Here is a 19,288-nt window from a genome sequence, read left to right as displayed (position 1 = left end):
AGTAAAACGGTCACAATGGCCAGCCTTACAGACCAGGCAGCAATGACACACACCTTTTAATCCCAGTAGCCACACTAGCTTGTCATAGAAACCAGGCGGTAGTGGTGCACGCCCTTAATCCCAGCACTAGAGAGGAGTATAAGATGGGAGGAGACAGCTCTCAGTCTCAGTCTCATTCTGAGATTTCTGGAGACAGAATCGCCATTTTGGACTGAGGTAGAGGTAAGAGTCAGTGGCTGGCTGTTTTACTTTTCTGATCTTCGGGGAAGCTTTATTTATTAAAATACAAGTGAAATACCACTACACTGTGTCTTATATCTTTAGCACTTATTCCACAGTTTTCTTAATAAATTTTTTATTATATTTATTTATTTATTTGGTTGTGGGGCATTCGTGCCATGGCCTATGCGTGGTGGCAGAGGACAACTTGCAGGACTCGGCTTTCCACTTCTACCATGTGGGCTCCAGGGACTGACCTCACGTTGTCAAGCTTGGCATCTGGAGCCATCTCTCTAGGCCAGCTTCGTCCTGTTACTATTTTAAGTACTTAGTTCTTTCTCATACTTTTATGATTTCGTTATTTTTACTCTACTTTTGCACAAATATATAATGATAGCACAAGCTCAGTATCTTAACTTTTTTTTTTTTTGCTAATGCATTCATCAAACTTACAAATTGCCCTCCCTAAAAGTAGGGCTTAGTTCTACCTCCGAAGTTTTATTTTTTTTCTTGTTTTCATTTCTGTTCAGGTTCTCTGCTTTGCACTGTCAATATGCTCACAATCCACTACCACATTTCTGTCGATAGCACCGGTCTCCTAACGTGTTCAAATGTGAGGCCGTGAACATCAGTTATAACTGTAACATAGTAACTAGGACGTCGTCGATATGTAATGTGGTTGGTGGATCTTTAGTCCAAATCACTGTGTATATAATAATTCATCAGATCAGTGGCCAGTGGCCAATCACATCAGTCTTTCAAAGTCTGTCGGTGACTGGTCACTGTCTGTTTTTCAGCTCTCACACAGAAATGCACACAAAACCCACCTCAATCTATTAGTAGTGTGTTCAAATCTCTCTGTCATTATTGTCCTGATGAATCAATTTCTGGTTAAAAGCATCTCATCATGAGCAGCTTGTATAGATCAAGCTCAAAGGAAAAACCATCTTCCTTCCTTTGGCTGGACTTTCATTGGATTGGACATTCAATACTTAGAACCATATGTATGGCAAAGATTTGACTCCTGATTGTCTTAAGAAACCCCCAGAAGGGCAGCCAGATGATTAATCACTATCACAACATACTTACTACGAAAGGTGTAGGAACGTATCTCGAGAAAAGGTAAACAGGAACATCTTTAGCAAGCAACACTGCAGCAGTGAGTTTAGCAAGCCTAAAACAAACAAATTTCACTTAGTCCTTCCCATAATTTTAATGAGCCAACCTTTCACATAACAAACGTCTCATAATGGAATTATTCTGAATTTTGAAACAAGATCTTCAGCAGTAGCCAAAGCTGGTTGTTGCCTAGCCTCGCCTCAAACTGCCTCCCTTATGTGCCACCACGACCACCCAACCTGCTCTTACCACCACTGATTATTCAAGCTTAATGCTCCAACTGGAAACTGTTAAGTAAGGTTTGTCTGTTTGCTTAAGAGGCTAGAGATGTTGCTTAGTGGTAGCACACTGGCTTAGTGTGTACAAGGCCCTAGCTTCATCCCCAGACATACATACACAAAAATAAAAACCCTGACAAGACTGGAGTACAGTGAAGCAAATAAACTCCATATGTACAATTATCCTCCTTAAAGAAGTACCAAGACTATCCATTTATAAAAAGATACTAAGGCAGGATTATAAGAGAACAGAAACTTCATAATTACTCCTACTCAATACCTATACAAAAATGTATTAACTGACATTCTGTGAAACTGATTTTGCAATGTTTTAAGGTTATTTTTATACTTCTATAAAATCTAAAGCTTATCTCTGAAGTGCATTTTTTCTTCTATTTCAGCTAAAATTGTTCTCAGGCTTCAGAAATACACAAGCATTAGTGTGAGATCACATTTCTGCATGAAGGTCTCTTATTTCAGAACTCTCGTCACTAGAAAAAAGTTAAGTATTTTACCCTTATTCCAATGCGACCTTTGCAATAATTAACACTGTACCTCTGGCTGCTGCAGCTGCTGGTTACTTGACCCCGAGTGTCATACCCAACAACAAAGCCTCGCTGCTTGAAGTCTGAAAAACACCTCTCCAGGTATTTGTACATCCCCTGCAGCAAACAAACAGAAGATTAACTCCTCTTACAAAGTTCCACTGTAAGTGTCCCCCACCCTGCCCACCCACACCCCCTTTCCACGCTGAGGATGAGCTGAGGGTTCAAACAGGCAAGTGCATTACCACTGAGCTGCATCCCAGCCCCCATGTCTGCATTTTACAACTTAAAAGTCTCCTGTTTTTATGTTTCGTGTGCTGCTAATAGATCAGAACAGACTCTGGTACTTATAGCTATGATTACTAATGTGGGATCAATACTGCTCAATCCACAAATGTGAGATGACAATCATTTCTCAGATTTTCAAACACATTGAATACTACAGAAATGCCAACTTAGTAACCACAACTCCAATACAATACATAACACATGAGGGAAAGGGGAAAGGCAGGAAAAGAGGGTCAGTGTGGGAAGCGGGGTGTGCCAGAGAGAACGTTCTGAGTCAGGGAGACTTGTATTTCAAGGCTCCAGAGAACAGAATTTTTACCACCTCACTTTGTAGTCCTGGCTGGCCTGGAACTTGCTATGTAGCCCAGGTTGGCCTCAGACCCAGACAGTTCCATCAGCTCCAGTCTCCCCCTCCCCTGAAGGCTGAAACTACAGGTGTGCACCACACCCAGCCAAAAGAACTCTTCAGGAGAAGGGTTGTGACCTTGTAGATCAGTGGTTCTCAACCTTCCCGATGCTGCAACCCCCAGCATAACCCCCAGCCATAAAATTATTTTCATCGCTACTTCATGACTGTAATTTTGCTACTGTTATGAACTGTACTATAAATATCTGATATGCAGGTTATCTGATATGTGACCCCTGTGAAGGGTTGTTTGACCCCCAAAGGGGTCGATGAACCACGGGTTGAAAACTGCTGTTGTAGATTAAAATGCTTTCCAATGTAACTCCTGGGCAAAACAAAAGATCAAAACTGGTCTGCCCTTTATATGCTTAGAAGAGGACCTTCCTGAACAAAATAGTTCTTTTTTAAAAGAAGGGTACTACCTTATTTATAAAGTAAAATAACAAAGTGAGAAAAGTACATATATAATAGTTTGTAATACTTGCCTGCGTTGACTGTATTACTGTAAGGTCATTAATGTAGCAAAACCCTGCCCCCATGGCAGATCGAAGTCCTGCCGTCCCAAAAGTCATCCGGCAACAAAGACGGTCACGCAGTTCCTTGTTCATCCCATTCCGCAAGAGATTTTCAATCTGCTCTTTCGTTTTGGGATTCTGTTTTTAAAAAAAAAGAAAAAAGCAGACCTAATTAGGAATATAATATGCTAATACTAAGCCTGTCTGAGGGCTCAAAATGTAGACTCGTATTAACTATACTAATATATATATGTATATTTATATATTTTTAAATGGTATATACTATTTATTAAAAATTCTTCCAATAACTGAGTTCCCAGAAGAGTCAGGCCCTACTAATGGTGATTTACATATGCCTACTTTTCTATAATCTTAATTTTTCTTTTCTTTTTTGATTTTTTTGAGACAGGGTCTCTGTGTAGCCCTAGCTGTCCTGAAACTCACTCTGTAGACCAGGCTGGCCTTGAACTCACAGATATCTGCCTGTCTCTGCCTTCTGAGTGCTGGGATTAAAGGTGTGTGCCCCTATTTTCCAGTTTATAATCTTAAATTTAAGAGCTATGAATAAAATGTCAAGGAACATCTCTGTCAGGATACCTCTGCTTTCCTGACTGTGGGTGCAATACAGACACTTCCTTCTCCTGCCTCCATGCCTTCTCTGCCATGATGAATGGTCCCCTCAAACTGTAACCTAAAATAAAAGTCTTCCTTAAGTTGCTACTTGTCAGGTATTTTGTCACAGCAATGAGGAAAGTAATTAGTATATTGCCTATTTTATAATTCCTATACAGCTTGAATCTACTAAAGAATATTCTAGTAGTAGACCTAACAGCTTGGGAACAACCTTAACCATGCACTGCATCATTCATAAGATGAGAAAAATATATATTAAAGAACATAGTATCAAAATTAACAACCCCAAATCCTGCTATCGCTACTCATTAAAGGGAGCCCACGCACAAAATCCTTCCATAATTCAGTACATCTAAAGTTACAAAACTTTAAATGCTATTCTTAAACATTAGTCAGAGATTTGTGCTTGAACGACAAATGCCAGGTTAATAAACCAATAAGGAATTTTTAAGTTTACATCTGAACAGAAGTTGAAATAGGAAACTGCCATCTGAAAACTTGAAGGGTGAACACGCTGACATTTACTTCTGAGGGTCAGCCAGCATGGAGATACATTTCCAGAGTCCTGGAGCAGAGCAGGGATCCAGTCAGATGACTTCTTATTAGCTTCAAATTATAATCATGTTTAAGGAGCATTTCCCTATGTAAAGAATCCATGTATAATTCTAAGCTTAATTTACCCATCTTTAAAAAAAATTCACTCAAATTAGCATTATTAAGTTGACTTAGATAAAAAGTTAGATGGCTATATTCATCATATGAAACAAAATTTATTTGAAAAAGTTACCAGAAGAAATAAATCCAAGAAATGAAAATGTTAACTAAACCAAGACTAGAAATTTAAGTTCTGAAATACAACTTTTGTTATCACTTAGGCATAATATTGGGTAGGGAAAGATGTAAGCCTTCTGGGCTTAAGTAGCTCACTGCAGGGTGCTTGCTTAGTGCACAGGTCCCAGGTTTGATCCCTACCAGTGTAAAAAGCAAGAATGGGGCTAGAGAGATGGTTCAGCGGTTAAGAGTACTGGTTGCTCTTGCAGAAGACCCAGGTTCAATTCCCAGCATCCACATGGCAGCTCACAACCATCTGTAACTCCAGTTCCAGGGCATCTGGTGTCCTCTTCTGGCCTTCTTGGACACCAGGTATGCTTGTGGCACATAGACATTTATGTAGGTAAAACAGCCATACACATAAAATAGCAAAATAATTAAAACTAACCATAAAAATTATCAAGCACATACTGTGTGCCACACATAGAAAAGACTATTGGTAGTTTGAGGATTTTACAAAGTTTAACATGCAGTGCAGTAGAAAGGTAAGCAAAAGGGAGACTATGCACAGGTCCTGGGTGTTGTAGCCATATATGGCCTGTTATTAAGCTAGGGTAAACTGAGGAGAGAGAACTAATGGAAATAATATCCAATCTGATAAGTGAACTGAATTGTTGGAGGAGGAGGAAAGGAGGAGGGAAGAAGAAGGGGAAGGAGGGGGATGGGGAACAAGCCGGGAGTACAAACATAACAATTTCAGTATTGGATTTCCTGAGTTTGAAGTGATAGCCATGCTCAGCACATCACCCCCACTGTCTACCTACTAGACTGGCTCTTCACAGTAACTCAGGAAATGCAATTAAATCAAGATAGCATTTCCATCTGGAGATGAAAATGGTTTCTTGATTGAATTTTAAGAGTTTTTAAAAGCAGTGCTAGGGAGGAAGAATGAATTTACGATGGCTGGATAATAACTGACTCCAACTGAAAGGCCCAAACCAATCATCATTTATTGTCCTTCAGCTTCTATGGGCAGAAGTGTGAGGCTTCTGTTGAAAGACTCAAAGATCTGGCTGCTGGAATCACCTCCAGGCTTGCCTGCCAAGTGTTTGGCAGTGATGCTATGCTGGCTGGGACTCCGTAGGCTGTCACATGGACAGGCACTCCTTGTAGCCTGGGCTTCCTCACAAGCCTGGGTTCTAGGGCAAGTGTACTAAAAGCCAGCCAGGTAGCAGCTGTCCTACCTTTCCTGTCTAGACCTGGAAATCAAGCAGCTTTGCTTCCACTGTTCCTGTTAGTTCCTGGGGCTGTGACAGACTCATGACAAAAACTCACCTAGGTTCTAGGAGAGGGAACACAGATCTTAACTTTTAACCAAGGAGTGTCAAAGTCATGCAGAAAATCAAAGAATGTGACATAAAGTAAATTACTCCAGCTACTATTGATAGATACAACTTCACAAAGGAACTATAAAACCCCCAAACTTAAAAATCTGAAATATTGCTTATCCAAGAATTTGGGGTAAAATATTATCTTTAATATTAAATATTAGCTCAAATATTAAATAGTCTTGATCCATATCTTAGTTAGGGTTTCTGTTTCTGTTGCTGTGAAGAGACACCATGACCATGGCAACTCTTATGAAGGAAAACATTTCATTGGGTGGCTCACAGTTTCAGAGGTTTAGTTCATTATTATAGTAGTGGGATGCAGGCAGATATGCATTATTTTCACTTCTCTGCCTAATTTTTAATTTTCTCCTTTTGATCTCTAAGAATTGGCAATCTGTTAAAGTCTGCATATCATAATTTACAATAAGTACCTCTACATGTCAGTTCATAGTACATTTGTTTCTGTGGATACTGTTTATGTTGACCTGTTTCTTTACAGGCCTGGTTAACTGACTCTACACTGGATATTATATTTGCAATGTTATTAATAGGAACAAATTGAGGCCTGTAAGGAAGGCATTTCCTACTGAAGCCAAGTACTGCAGCTGCAACCCAAGCACATGGAAGATACAGACATTCAGAATGATCAGCAATTCAAGGTCATTTCTGGCCTAGTGTCTCTTTCTCTAGTTATGTGCTGAGGTGTAGTAAGTTCTCATCTACGGTTCTGGAACCATTCATGCCTGCTTCCATTAAGGTCGCTGACTCTAATCCTGTAATCCCACATTAAACACTTTATAAATTACCTCCCAGGCATCCCATGGCAGGTAATGCATGCACGTGTGTATAGCTGTATTAAGCAGTGATCCTCTCTCTCCTCTGAGCAGCCCAAATATGTCTCTTGTCCACTCACCTGCTGATACTACAGTTCTGGCTCCAATAAAGCCTCATCTGACTACTGCTGCCTACTTCTGATCTGTATCAAGGCTGAGCTTCTAATAGGAAGAGCAGACAACTCTTGGGCTCTCAGTCCCACACACACCCAGCAGCAGCAGCTAAGAGATACCTGAAGACTACTGAGTTGAGACTAACTGCAGAAGAGCTAAGAAGGCAAGAAACGGTTAAGAGCTGAGACCGCAGAAGGTCAAGGACTGTGAAGAGTCAAGCCCAGAGGAGAACTGCAAGACCCAAACACTAGAAAAGTTGTAGAAGTGACTAGCCCTGACCGCCAAGGAGATAAACATTAGGACACTGAGAATACCAAAGCACTAAGCTCAAGGTGAAAGCACCAACTGTTGGGTTCTTGGCTACTTAGGAGCCAAGGCCAGTGGTTCTCAACCTTTCTAATGCTGCAACCCTTTAATACAGTTCCTCATGTTATGGTGGCCTCCAGCCATAAAATTATTTTTGTTGCTACTTCATAACTGTAATTTTGTTAGTGGTATAATGTAAATATCTGATATGTGATGCCCAAGGGGTCACAATTCACAGGTTGAGAGTCTCTGGCCTAGAACTATAACCCTGAGAGCAAATGATCTAAGAGTAGCAACACACTATCTCAGAGTTTCTAGCTCTAATTATACCGATTTCCATTTGAAGCAAAACATCTCTTAGCTAACTGGCAACAATACAGCCCATAATTAAAAACTAAAAACAAAGATAACCTAGAGTGGCCAAATCCAAGATATTCAAATGTTAGCATTAGCATACTAACATGGATTTTAATTTAGCTTATATTATCACTCTTTGACATAAGAGGAACCATCTCAGAAGAGAAACAGACAATACAAAAAAAGAACTTAATGTTAATTTTCCAAGTTTTAATCTACCCAAGGGATGCTTGAGGTAGATACTCTTGATTTTAAAATTCCTTTTAACCTATATACAAATTCAGACTCCGTATTCTGAGCCAGTATTTTGAATCCAAAATAGGCTTGAATTGTTGTGCCTTTTAGGAGCCAATCCCTCTTCTCTAATCATGATTTAGCTGGAATTACACTCGATTTACTGTTGATTCTTGGCTGATTAATTTGCTCCGCTGTGTAATAATGATGAAAAAAAGACAGGAGCTGTGATGGGTAGTCAGTCCTGAGACTCAAAGGTGGATGTCAAACTTTTACATTAAGATGCTTATGGAACTTTGTAGAAAAATCAAACCATGAGATTAACATACTTATTTCTCTCTGCTTTTAAAAGTAGACAGAAAACCTTGCTGAACTATAAGATCTTGTTAAATTTAAACCAGATCTTATTAAATAAAACAAATTACAGATGCATTTTAAATGCATATTCTGATCATATTCAATACTTTATTCCAGTACATATTTAGGAAGAGTAGGATTTTCTCTGAATTTCCTTAGTTAAATGTTTGCTGTTGTTTTAACTTAAAAGTAATCCAATTCCTTTTTAAAAAATCATTTTAGGGCTGGAGACATGGCTCTTCCAGAGGTCCTGAGCTCAATTTCTAACAACCACAAGGTGGCTCACAACCATCTATAATGAGATCTGGTGCCCTCTTCTGGTGTGTGTATACATAATAAATAAAGAAATCTCAAAAAAAATCATTTAAAATTATTTCAATGCCAGAAAACAAATCAAAACAAAGTATTACATTTCTAATGTAAGTGATTAATATATAATTTTTAAAAATGTGGATGCCTATTATCTGAACTCTAATACAGCACACAAGATTTTCAGAAGTTATAATTCCTTCACAAAATACAAGTCAATAACAAAATATAGAAAATAGAGCTTTATTATGTTCTCCAAGTAGTTATACTTTGAGTCATTACAACTGTAATTTCTTTTTTAAAAAATATTTATTATGTATACAATATTCTGTCTGTGTGTATGCCTGAAGGCCAGAAGAGGGCACCAGACCTCATTACAGATGGTTGTGAGCCAATGTGTGGTTGCTGGGAATTGAACTCAGGACCTTTGGAAGAGCAGGCAATGTTCTTAACTGCTGAGCCATCTCTCCAGGCCCTACAACTGTAATTTCTATAAAATTTGATTTGTATTTATATAAAATAAGTTATCTAAACTTGTCTCCCCAAATATCAAAGAACTATTACAAAATCATAAGCAAAAATTTTCAAGTAAGAGAGCTAACAGTGTACTAATTCATATAAACATGAATTCACTATGATCTGGTGCTGGGAACTGAATCTGGGGCTCTGTGCATGCTAAATTAATGGGCTCTACACTGAGCTATGCTCCCAGCACACAATCTATTTTTGTATTTGCATGCCATGGGAAATATGCTTTATAAAGCCACTGAGAATGCAGGCATTTTCTAAGTATTGAAACTTTAATATTGTTATATTTTCCAAATGTTTTATAATGGACTTTGTCCTTTTAAGGGTTCAATTTAAACAAATATATAAAGTCACACAACCAATACTAGACTTAGTGTAGTGCCAGCAAGTAGCAATACTGTATTGATCACAAAATATACAACTGTCATAAAACTCACTTTAAAAGTCTTTGGCACAACAAAGTTGAAAAAAATAACTTAGATGTATACACCAATGTATTTATATCTTTATGCAGAGGTCCTTTTAAAAGATGTAAATTTGTGCTATTCTCTACAAAGTTAGCCACTATCCTATTGTGATGGTTTGAAAGAAATGTCCCTCAAAGGAGTGGCACTATTAGGAGGTGTGGCCTTGTTGGAGGAAGTGTGTCACTGTGGGGCAGGCTTTGAGATCTCTTTTTTTCAAGCTTCCCTCAGTGTGACTGTCAACTTCTTGCTGCCTTCTGGTCAAGACATAACCAGCACCATGTCTGCCTACATGCCACCATGTTCCCCGTCATGATGATAATGGACTGAACCTCTGAAACTGTAAACCACCACCTCAATTAAAAGTTTTCTTTGTAAGAAGTGCTATAGTTATAGTGTCTGTCCATAGCAATAATGATAATAAAAAAAAATCCCAACTAAGATATCTACTGCGGGATTGTAAAAGTATAAAATTTGAATACCCTCTAAAGGTCTATGTGCTCAAGGCTTGGTCTCCAAAATGGCACTTTTGAGAAGTTGTACAAACGTTAAGAGATGGAGCCTACTGAGAGGTCTTTGGGTCACTGAGGTTTTCCTTTGGAGAGGGGCTCTGCCCCCTCTTTGTTTTGCCTCTTGTCCATGAGGTGAGCAGTTCTGCTCCATCTGCTGCCTTACCATAGGCCCAATGAAGAAAGGCTAAATAATTGTAAACTAGATCTCTGTGGTAGTTTGAATGTAATTGGTCCCCATAAGCTCATAGGAAGTAACACTGTGAGGAGGTGTAATCTTGCTGGAACAGGTGAGGTCTTGTGGGAGGAAGTGTGTCACTGTGGAGGTGGGCTATGAGGTCTCAAATATGCTTAAGCCACGCCAGTGGGGAGTCCACTTCCTGTTGTCTTCATATCCAGAGGTAGCTAGTACCATGTATGCATGCATGCTGCCATGCTCCCTGCCATGGTGATAATGGACTAAACCTCTGAAACTGTAAGCCACCACCTCAATTAAATGTTTCCTTCATTAGGAAACACTGCCATGGTCATGGTGTCTCCTCACAGCAATAGGAACCCTAACTAAGACAATCTCCAAAACTGTGAGCCCAAATAAATCCTTTTGTCTTTATAAGATGAGCAACCACAGTAATTTGTTATTGTGATGTAAAACTGACTAGCACAATTGACATTCAGAGTTTTAAATCTTTTACTGCATAAAAATGAAATATTTCAAAGAGAAAAATGATATGAGAAAATTTTGTAGCAGGGGAAAACACATCAAGAGACTTTTCTAACAAGGTAAGTTCTGGTTAGCTGAAAACCAAAATGCTTTAGTATCTGAGAAAATATTTTTCATTTACAATATTAGTCTCTGTACTCTTTGGGGCATTAAAATTTGGCCATTTTCATACTTTGGTAAGATACAGCACTGTGATATCTAATCTTGACAACTTGGGTTTGGGATTACCTAGAAAACACATCTTTGTGTCTGTTGGGCATTTCCTGAGAGATTTAACTAAGGAGGGAAGACCCTTCATTCTGAATGTGGACATCACCCACGGGCTGAAGTTCAAGACTAAATGAAAAGGAAGAGACACGGGCATTCATCTGGGTACAAACGTGATGTGCCAGCTGCCTCGTTCCTGCTGTCTCCCTTGTCATGGAGAAATGTCATAATAAGCTCTATTTCCTCAAGTTCCTTTAGTCATAATCTTGTCATAACAATGGAAAAAGTAACTAATACAAATGCTTATTCAATTATTCAGTTGAAAAGATCCTATACAGGATTGGTGGCAAAGCTCATGCTGAATTCTGGCTCTTTTGCACCAGAATAAATCACTTTCTATTAACACCCAACACCAGAGGGCAGCAGCCTCAGTACAAACTGGCAATTTCAATAGCTATTAGGAAGGCAGAAAGGATCATGAATCAAAGTACATAGGTCAAAACCCAAAATCATTGTATGACCTCTTGATGTGTAACAGTTTTCTCTGAGAGTGAAACATCCCACCCTGTAGGGAAACTCCTTAAGCAGGTGGGTAAAAAAAAATTAAGAACATTCCCTGAAACTGACCAGATTCCCTAGGCCCCTCCCTGCCACAGTAAGCAGTCTAGTGGCAAAGACTTTCCCACGAAGACTCTGAGACCAGACCAACTGACTGGAAGAAGCAGAAACCAGCCAAGCTGCCTGGAAGAGGTTTAGATCAACTGAGGCCCCCAGAAGGAATGCTCTCCAACAGGGGATCTGCAGGTTGCAGGCTGTGCGGTGTGCTTCAGGTTCCCAGACTTGTGAGCTGGGATGGGCTTGGGGATGCAGCTGTCTTTTGAATCATTTCTGCTTCTTTCTGTAAGTAACCCCAATAAAACTCATTGGTTCACCAAGTTGGACTTTGGTGGTATCCGAACTTTGGTCTGTCATAGGGGTCCTACCTGGGGTGAGTATACCTCAAATACCCTAGATAGGGGTCTACTCTAAACCTTGTATGTTTTATCTCTCAAGAAGTTTTGCCACACAGCACCTCTACATTTTGTTGTGCCATCAAAATTAAATCCTATCCACAACATGGATGAATAACGTGCTGATATGTCAGTCACAAAAGACAAATACTGTATAGCTCTGTTAATATAAGGTACCTAGTCGTCAAATTATAGAAACAGAGAGTGGTGGTTTTTAGGGGAAAGAGGAAGGAAGAAACAAGTTATTTAATAGGCATAGAGTGTCAGCCTAGCAAGATGAAAAATTCTGAAGGTCTGTTCTACAAGAATGTGAATATTTTTATAAAAACTAATGAACTATAGACATCCTTAAAAATGATCAAGATGGTTACTTGTATGCGTTTTCCACCATAATTAAAAAAAATTAAATACTATGTTCTATCTTCTGGTTGACCATCAAAAGAGAATATAATTACTAGGTTAGATGCTCTGAATAGTATTTAGACTCTTGACACACCCCTGTGCTACCTGAAAAGAACTCAGTTTCTTACTTAAGCTTCATCAATTAATTATTGAAAATCAGGTCATGTTTTAATGTGGTTCATTTTTGGTCAATAATTTAGGTTTTTTTTTTAGCTCAGGGTGGCAAGCCTGCTAGGCAAGCACTATACCATTAAGCTACACCCTCAGCCCTACTTCCTTCCTTCTTGCTTTTGGCAGCCTAACCACTCTGCCTCCTTCCCTTCCTTCCTTTCTTCACAGGTGACTGCTTAATTGCTTTTCTGATGTTGATAGAAATGACATGCCATCTTTATCACACCACCAATACCTTAAAAAAACAAAAACCACTAAGACACAAACAATACATTCTATTTACTTCTTGATGAACGCCGTGGATCTAGCCCTAACCTAGCAGCCAGGATTTCTTGTTCCATGTCAAACATTTCTCTTATTTCTTCAACTTTAACGTCTCTGTGTGTGTGTTGTGTATGTGTGTGTGTGTTGTGTGTTGTGTGTGTGTGTTGTGTGTGTGTTGTGTATGTGTGTGTGTTGTGTGTGTGTTGTGTGTGTGTGCTGTGTGTGTTGTGTATGTGTGTGTGTTGTGTGTGTGTTGTGTGTTGTGTGTGCTGTGTGTGTTGTGTATGTGTGTGTGTGTTGTGTGTTGTGTATGTGTGTGTGTGTTGTGTGTGTTGTGTGTTGTGTGTGTTGTGTGTGTGTGCTGTGTGTGTTGTGTATGTGTGTGTTGTGTGTGTGTGTTGTGTATGTGTGTGTGTTGTGTATGTGTGTGTGTTGTATGTGTGTGTGTGTTTGGTAGAGGGGGATCACTTTTTTCCTTTCATTTCCTAGAGCTCATTCTTGTTTTCAGTTGATTTTTCACACTATCTTTTCTTATTTGTTGATGAAATAATTCTCTATTTTTAGTTTATAATTTTGAGGTTCCTATGTTCTCCACTGTATCTTTTTTTATATATGTACTTACTGCTTTATCTTGTTGTTCATACAAACTATTTTCTTCATATAGATTGATACTTAGTTATTAAAGACCACAGATTTTCCTGGGAAGTTGGCATGAGCTTTCTCTGTTTTGTATACACAATATGTTTTCTGCCAATATCTTCTTAACTAGAATGGTCAGTTGGGATTTCTATGTCTGAAAGTTACTGTTCTGCGGATTTTATTTACACAGTTTTAATTTTTCAAAAGAATAACTATAGAACTATTAATATAATTTTGGAAATTATATTAATATTTTGGAAAATGCTATAGTCTAACTGTGGTCTATACCCCAAGGCTTCCCATATCAAAGGCTTGCTCCTCAGTGTGGAGGTACTGAGGTAGTAGAACCTTTTAAGAGTTGTGTCCTAGTGGGAGGTAACAGGGTCACCACTGGAGACATTTCCTTAGGGGTTTGTGGATGAGTTCTAACAAGAATAAGCTGTAATTTGCAGAAGAGAAGAGGTTAAGAGAATTCTAAAAGCAAGGCTTACCCCTCCCTGCTCTCTGGCATCCTGACTCACTGTAATCTTTTTACATATGCTGTCAGGATTCCATCAGCCATGAAACAAACGTGGCTACTGATCTCATACAAACTGAGCTAAGTAAACCTTTCTTTAAACTTTACCCAGGCTCAGGTACTTACTAAAGCAATGCAAACCGACTAACCAAGGAGGTATGGGGAATTCATTCGCAGCCTTTTTGTTTTGGTCAATTTGTTAAAAAAAAAAAAAAAAAAAAAAAAAGTCTATTCTTAAGCATCTGAAAATCGCTGGCTTAGATTGATGCCCTTTATTTCCTTTTCCAGGCTCTTTATAAGCCTAACCTATCTTCAACTTCATATTCTACTCTTTCTTTATACAGATCTACATTCTGAGACCAATGCTGTACTTACTGTTTCTTCAGCTGCCATGGTAAATTCCTGCCTCCACTCTGGTGTCAACATATATGACCTTTGCTGTTGCTGTTATAATCAGCAGAGCTGCTCTGCCCTGTGTCCCCGTTCCCCTTCCCTATCTACCCATCCAGGCTTTAACAGAGCTTAGTATCTTATATATGATTGTTTACAGAGAGTTAAATTCACACCGGAACAGAATCGACAGACAGTTGTGAGGCTAAAGAACCTGGACTTGAGGCGAGAACTGCTGGTCTGTAATTTGACAAGGCATGACAGCACCCAATGAAGGAAACAGGAAGGAGGTGTGCCTTACCTAGAGCAGAGGAGGGCATGCTGTGGTAGAGTTATCTGTGCACAACTGACAGGAGGGACTCCTTGACCCCTGGACTCACTGGGTTGTAGTAGAAGCACAGCCCCATACAGAGATGGATGCATTTACATGTTACAAGCTGATGTGGTTACATGTTATATATTTGACTCCCTGTGATTTGGCTTCATGATGGCCAAAAATCTTTGAATTTGGTTTCCCTATGGTGTATCTACCAAATGCCTGGATTAGAAACAAATCTATTTGATTATTGCATCTATAATATAAACCATAAGTTAATAAAATAGTGTTCTTAAATCAATCACCAATATCTATGACCCTGATGTTAGTGAACTCATTTTGAGACTAGGGAAGCTAACATACTAAACAAAAGTCTGAATACAAGTAGGAGGTCAGATCCAAGTCCCTACTGAAGCTACACAAGAAAGAGTACAAACCAAGAGTCTCAACTCACTCTGTTTAGGCTGACATGATAATCATTATGCAGCCCAGGCTGGTCTCAAACTCTTAATTGACCCTCCTGGGTCAGCCTCCTAAGTGCTGAGATTATAGGTAAGAATCACCATGCTGGGGTCTATCTTCTTGCACTATTTCTTTTTCTTTTTTTTCCAAACATGTCATGATTTTAATTAGCAGTATGCTATGTATTAGAAATTATTTTAAGAACAGCAATCATCTTTCTCATGTAGCATTTTTTAAAAATGAATTCTTTCTCTTCATGCCAAATTACTTTGATGAAATTTCAATACTTATTTTTATGTGAATATTGTTATTGGTCACAATTATATGGCTAATTTTGCTACTCATAAGTAGAAACTGGGTATTCAGGACCCTGAGAACAAATGATTCTCATGTAACTTATGGTAATGCATTATTACATACACCCTTACTTGCTGAAGGCCATTAAAGATATACTAAAGCTCTTCTTCACACACCTTTCCACAGACTTCTAGGTACCCTAAGCTCTGGCAGACACCAATGAGTTAACTACATACATTCAAGTTTCCATCTTTCCAATTCTTAAGTCTTCCTTCTCCATCTCAGCAAATCTGAATGTTAACTAAAAGCTCAACATGAATAACATCTTTTTTTTCTTTTTTATCGAGACTTTTCAATGTACACCAAGCCACCAAGACTAAAATTGATAATGTTGGTGACTATGGCAAATAGCATATTACCCTGAGACCAATTTATAACTTATCAGCCTTCCAGAATCAGCAGCATTATCAGGGCTTGTAGTGAGGAGCTGTGCGGGCAGGCCTGCTTTTATCATCACTACAAGGGCTTTTTAATTGTATTAATCAGGAGTTGAGTTCAGAATCTCTGCATTGAAAGGCTACATGTATTAAGGTACAATGAAATACTTGATTTCATTTTGTACTCTAAATTTCAGTGGCCTAGGACTTAGCCTAGCTTACCTAAGTATCAATCTACAGAAGATAAACATTTGTTTCTCCGATAAAAGCATTATCTCCCATTAAGAGAGATCAATAGTATATAATTACTAAAATTATTTAAGTCTGTTCTTCTATTAAGTACTTATTACTTGCCCTTTATATTTTGTTTGGGAGCCTTTGTCTTACTTCCTTTTAGTTCATTGAGGTCTACATTTATTTCATCTTTCTCCTGCAGGCTTCCCTGTTCTTTTCATGTGCATCCCATGATCTCATAAAGTCTTCTTTGAAGCCAGGAGGAGGTGGTGGTGCACACCTTTAATTCCAGCACTCAGGAGGCAGAGGCAGGCGGATCTCTGTGAGTTTGAGGTCAGTCTGTGCTACAAGAGCTAGGACAGCCAGGGCTACACAGAGAAATCCTGTCATGGAAAAAAAAAAGTCTTCTTTGACTGCCCCACACCACAGATTACTCTCACTTTTGAACTCCCATAAGAACTGAATGCCTGCAGCCTCTTTTATTGCTGCTGTAACTGTTGTATCATTTTTATATGCATTTAACAGTTCTTAAGTATTTCTGTATCTCAGCACTACCTGGGCATAGCTCAGATAATAAGTATTAATTCATTCAACCAGGACATTCATTAGGGAAAACATTGTCAAAGCTGATACTGAAAGAGAAAAGAGTCTATTTTAGTGTGGTCCACAGATCAGCCACACTGAGATCAATCCCCTGGAAGCTCACTAAGGCTGCCTGTCAGGCCCCACCCTAGTCTCCTCAGAAACTGCCTTTTAGGATTCCCAGGTGATCTGTTAGCACTGTTCAGGTTTGAGAAACACTTGCTCAGACTTTACAAGAATGAGTAGAAAATTTTAAGATGTAACACCAAATAGCTTCATTGTAATTGCTTGTTTGTTGGGCTTCCTTATCTACTAACTGAAGGCTTGCTGAGCACAAGAACTCTTCTATCTTTCTCACCACCAGCATTTCCTGACCAGCCTAGACATTCAGCATTTTTCCTCCTTCTTGAATGCATAAATGACTGGAAGAAAAAAAAATAAAATGAACTGTTTCAGAAAGCTAATTTAGGTAGTTCTTTTGTATAACACAATCTCACATATTGCCATACAAACCCCTTAATCCAATTATTAACCAGTTTTAAGATGTGCAGCTTTCTCCATTTTAGCAGCTGTATCACATGAACTTGATAAAGCAAACACCTGATTATCCTCCTGCTCTCCGAGAGCGCCTCCAGGGGCCTCTTTTACAAGTGAAAAGGCTGCATTTTAATTCCAGCTTTCACCAATTTGCCCTACGTGCCCGCACAAGGAGAGGGAGAGGGCAGTAAAAAAAAAAAAATGGTATGGCAGGGCAATTCTGAATTTCTAAATCTATGGTCAGAATCTGCCTTTTAAGATTCCCAGACGATCTGTTGGAACATTTTGGGAAGTAATGGTGTAGACTCTAGAAGCATAATTAGGCTATTCAAGATGTATATGACCACGATTCGTTGAACAGAACAGACTTCAGGAAATAACTACCAGCAGAGGAATTAAATGAGAGCCCTTGTCATTTTCAAGAGCAAACGGTGATACCAGAAACAGAACAGCGATTTCCCAGCGACAGAGGGTGGCAACACACCACCAGACCAGCACCAAAGCAGATAGTGGTTAGTAACGTCCAAGAAACGTATCAGGAGCCACTTTCAGGTTCTGCAAAGAAGGAAGTCAAGGGAGAAAGGGGAAAGGAAATGGATGCAGAGTAACAACGATGAGGATGATGCGGATGAAGTATTTTTGAGAATGAGAGCTGACACACACTAGAAGAAGGTGGTAAGGAAGCAGGATGCAGTGAAGCCCTTTTGCAAAAGAAAGCTACTGCAGATGTCCCTGCCCAGTCCAGACCTCCCGAGGGAGGCAGCCCCTGCACAGGTGAGAGGCATCGCCCAAGTCCGCTAGCCCTGCGGTGGCCGGAGCCACCGCTCGTGGAGTCTGCAAAGCCCTGGGTGGGTGCCGGAAAGGGCGGACTGTGAGAGGGTGGGCAGGAAACGGGAGACGGATGCTCGGGTGACCAGGTACCCACCTTGTCCCACCGCAGCCACTGCCCGATGGCGGTGTCTAGCTCGGGGTCCCCGGTGTGGTAGGGGGCGTGGAGCAGGTTGGAGTTCAGGTCACCATCTGCATTCTCAGCCATGGCAGACACACGGGCGTGCGGGCCCGAGGGGCGGGTGAAGACACCGAGTCGTGGGAGCTCCGGGTGCGCTCACCAGGGTCCAGACGCCCCCTCCTCGCCGAAGGGCATCGGAGACCAACCGCGAGGCGTTCGGTCAGCGCCAGCCCCTGCCGCAGCTCCAGCGAACCGGGAGAGAAGGCGGAGACTGTCACCCGCCTCCCCGGCAGAGCAGCTCCGGATCTCAGCTCGAACTGACTGAGGCGGGCGTGAGGCGAGAGAACAACAACAGTCCCAGATGTCTGGGTCGCCGCCTTCGCCCGCGCCGCCTTAGGCCCCGCCCCCGCGCCGCCGGCCCCGCCCCCGCCCGCTCCCGCCGCTCCGAGTGCCCGAGGCATGGGGCGCGCGCCCGGAGCCTCCGCGGCGGCGTGGACTGCCCGCCGAGGAGACGGTGCACAGCTGGCTTTATTTTTTTAACGCCGTTCCCAGCTGTCTCTCCCGTGTTACCCGCCCCACACTCGCACGTGTGTCTCCACCTGGTGTCCCTGTCGCCTCTAGCAGCCCGCCTCCGCGCTCCCTAGGAGATCCCCCGGCGCGCGCAGGCCCCACCCTCTTCGCCTGGGGGGCTCAGTCTTGCTGGGGGTGGGGGGGTGGAAACGGAGGTGGCGCACGTGAAGCCTCACGGGAGTTGTAGTCTTTCCCCTTTCCCCGAGCTCGGAACCCCCGACGCTTCCCTTGGCTTCTTGGGCTGCGTGGCTGTAGTTCCCTGCATTAAGGTAAACAAGGAATGTGAGGAACAACTTGTATGTATTTGGTGCATGACAGTTGACGAGTTGTTTTCTGTCATTTCATCCATCCTGTGAGCTAGGTGGTAGGTATAGTCCATTCCACTTTACACAGAGGACGCCAAGAGG

The 19,288-nt window shown here is 40.8% G+C and overlaps 1 protein-coding gene across 1 annotated transcript in view; it reads right to left on the bottom strand.

Moving 5' to 3' along the window:
* Pgm2l1 (phosphoglucomutase 2 like 1) overlaps window positions 1–18,633 on the bottom strand; it is a 35,362-nt gene extending 16,729 nt beyond the window's left edge. The window contains exons 1-4 of the mRNA XM_038313840.1: window positions 18,288–18,633; window positions 3,341–3,508; window positions 2,172–2,278; window positions 1,309–1,393 (exon numbers count right to left, since the gene is read on the bottom strand). Of these exons, the coding sequence (XP_038169768.1) occupies window positions 1,309–1,393; window positions 2,172–2,278; window positions 3,341–3,508; window positions 18,288–18,398 (471 nt within the window). The 5' untranslated portion in view covers window positions 18,399–18,633. The remainder of the gene's footprint in view (window positions 1–1,308; window positions 1,394–2,171; window positions 2,279–3,340; window positions 3,509–18,287) is intronic.
* Between the last annotated feature and the right edge of the window lie 655 nt (window positions 18,634–19,288).

Source organism: Arvicola amphibius, chromosome 12 (assembly GCF_903992535.2).
Source record: "Arvicola amphibius chromosome 12, mArvAmp1.2, whole genome shotgun sequence".
In the NCBI taxonomy this organism is placed as follows: Eukaryota; Metazoa; Chordata; class Mammalia; order Rodentia; family Cricetidae; genus Arvicola; species Arvicola amphibius.
This window is presented reverse-complemented; position numbering and strand designations above follow the sequence as displayed.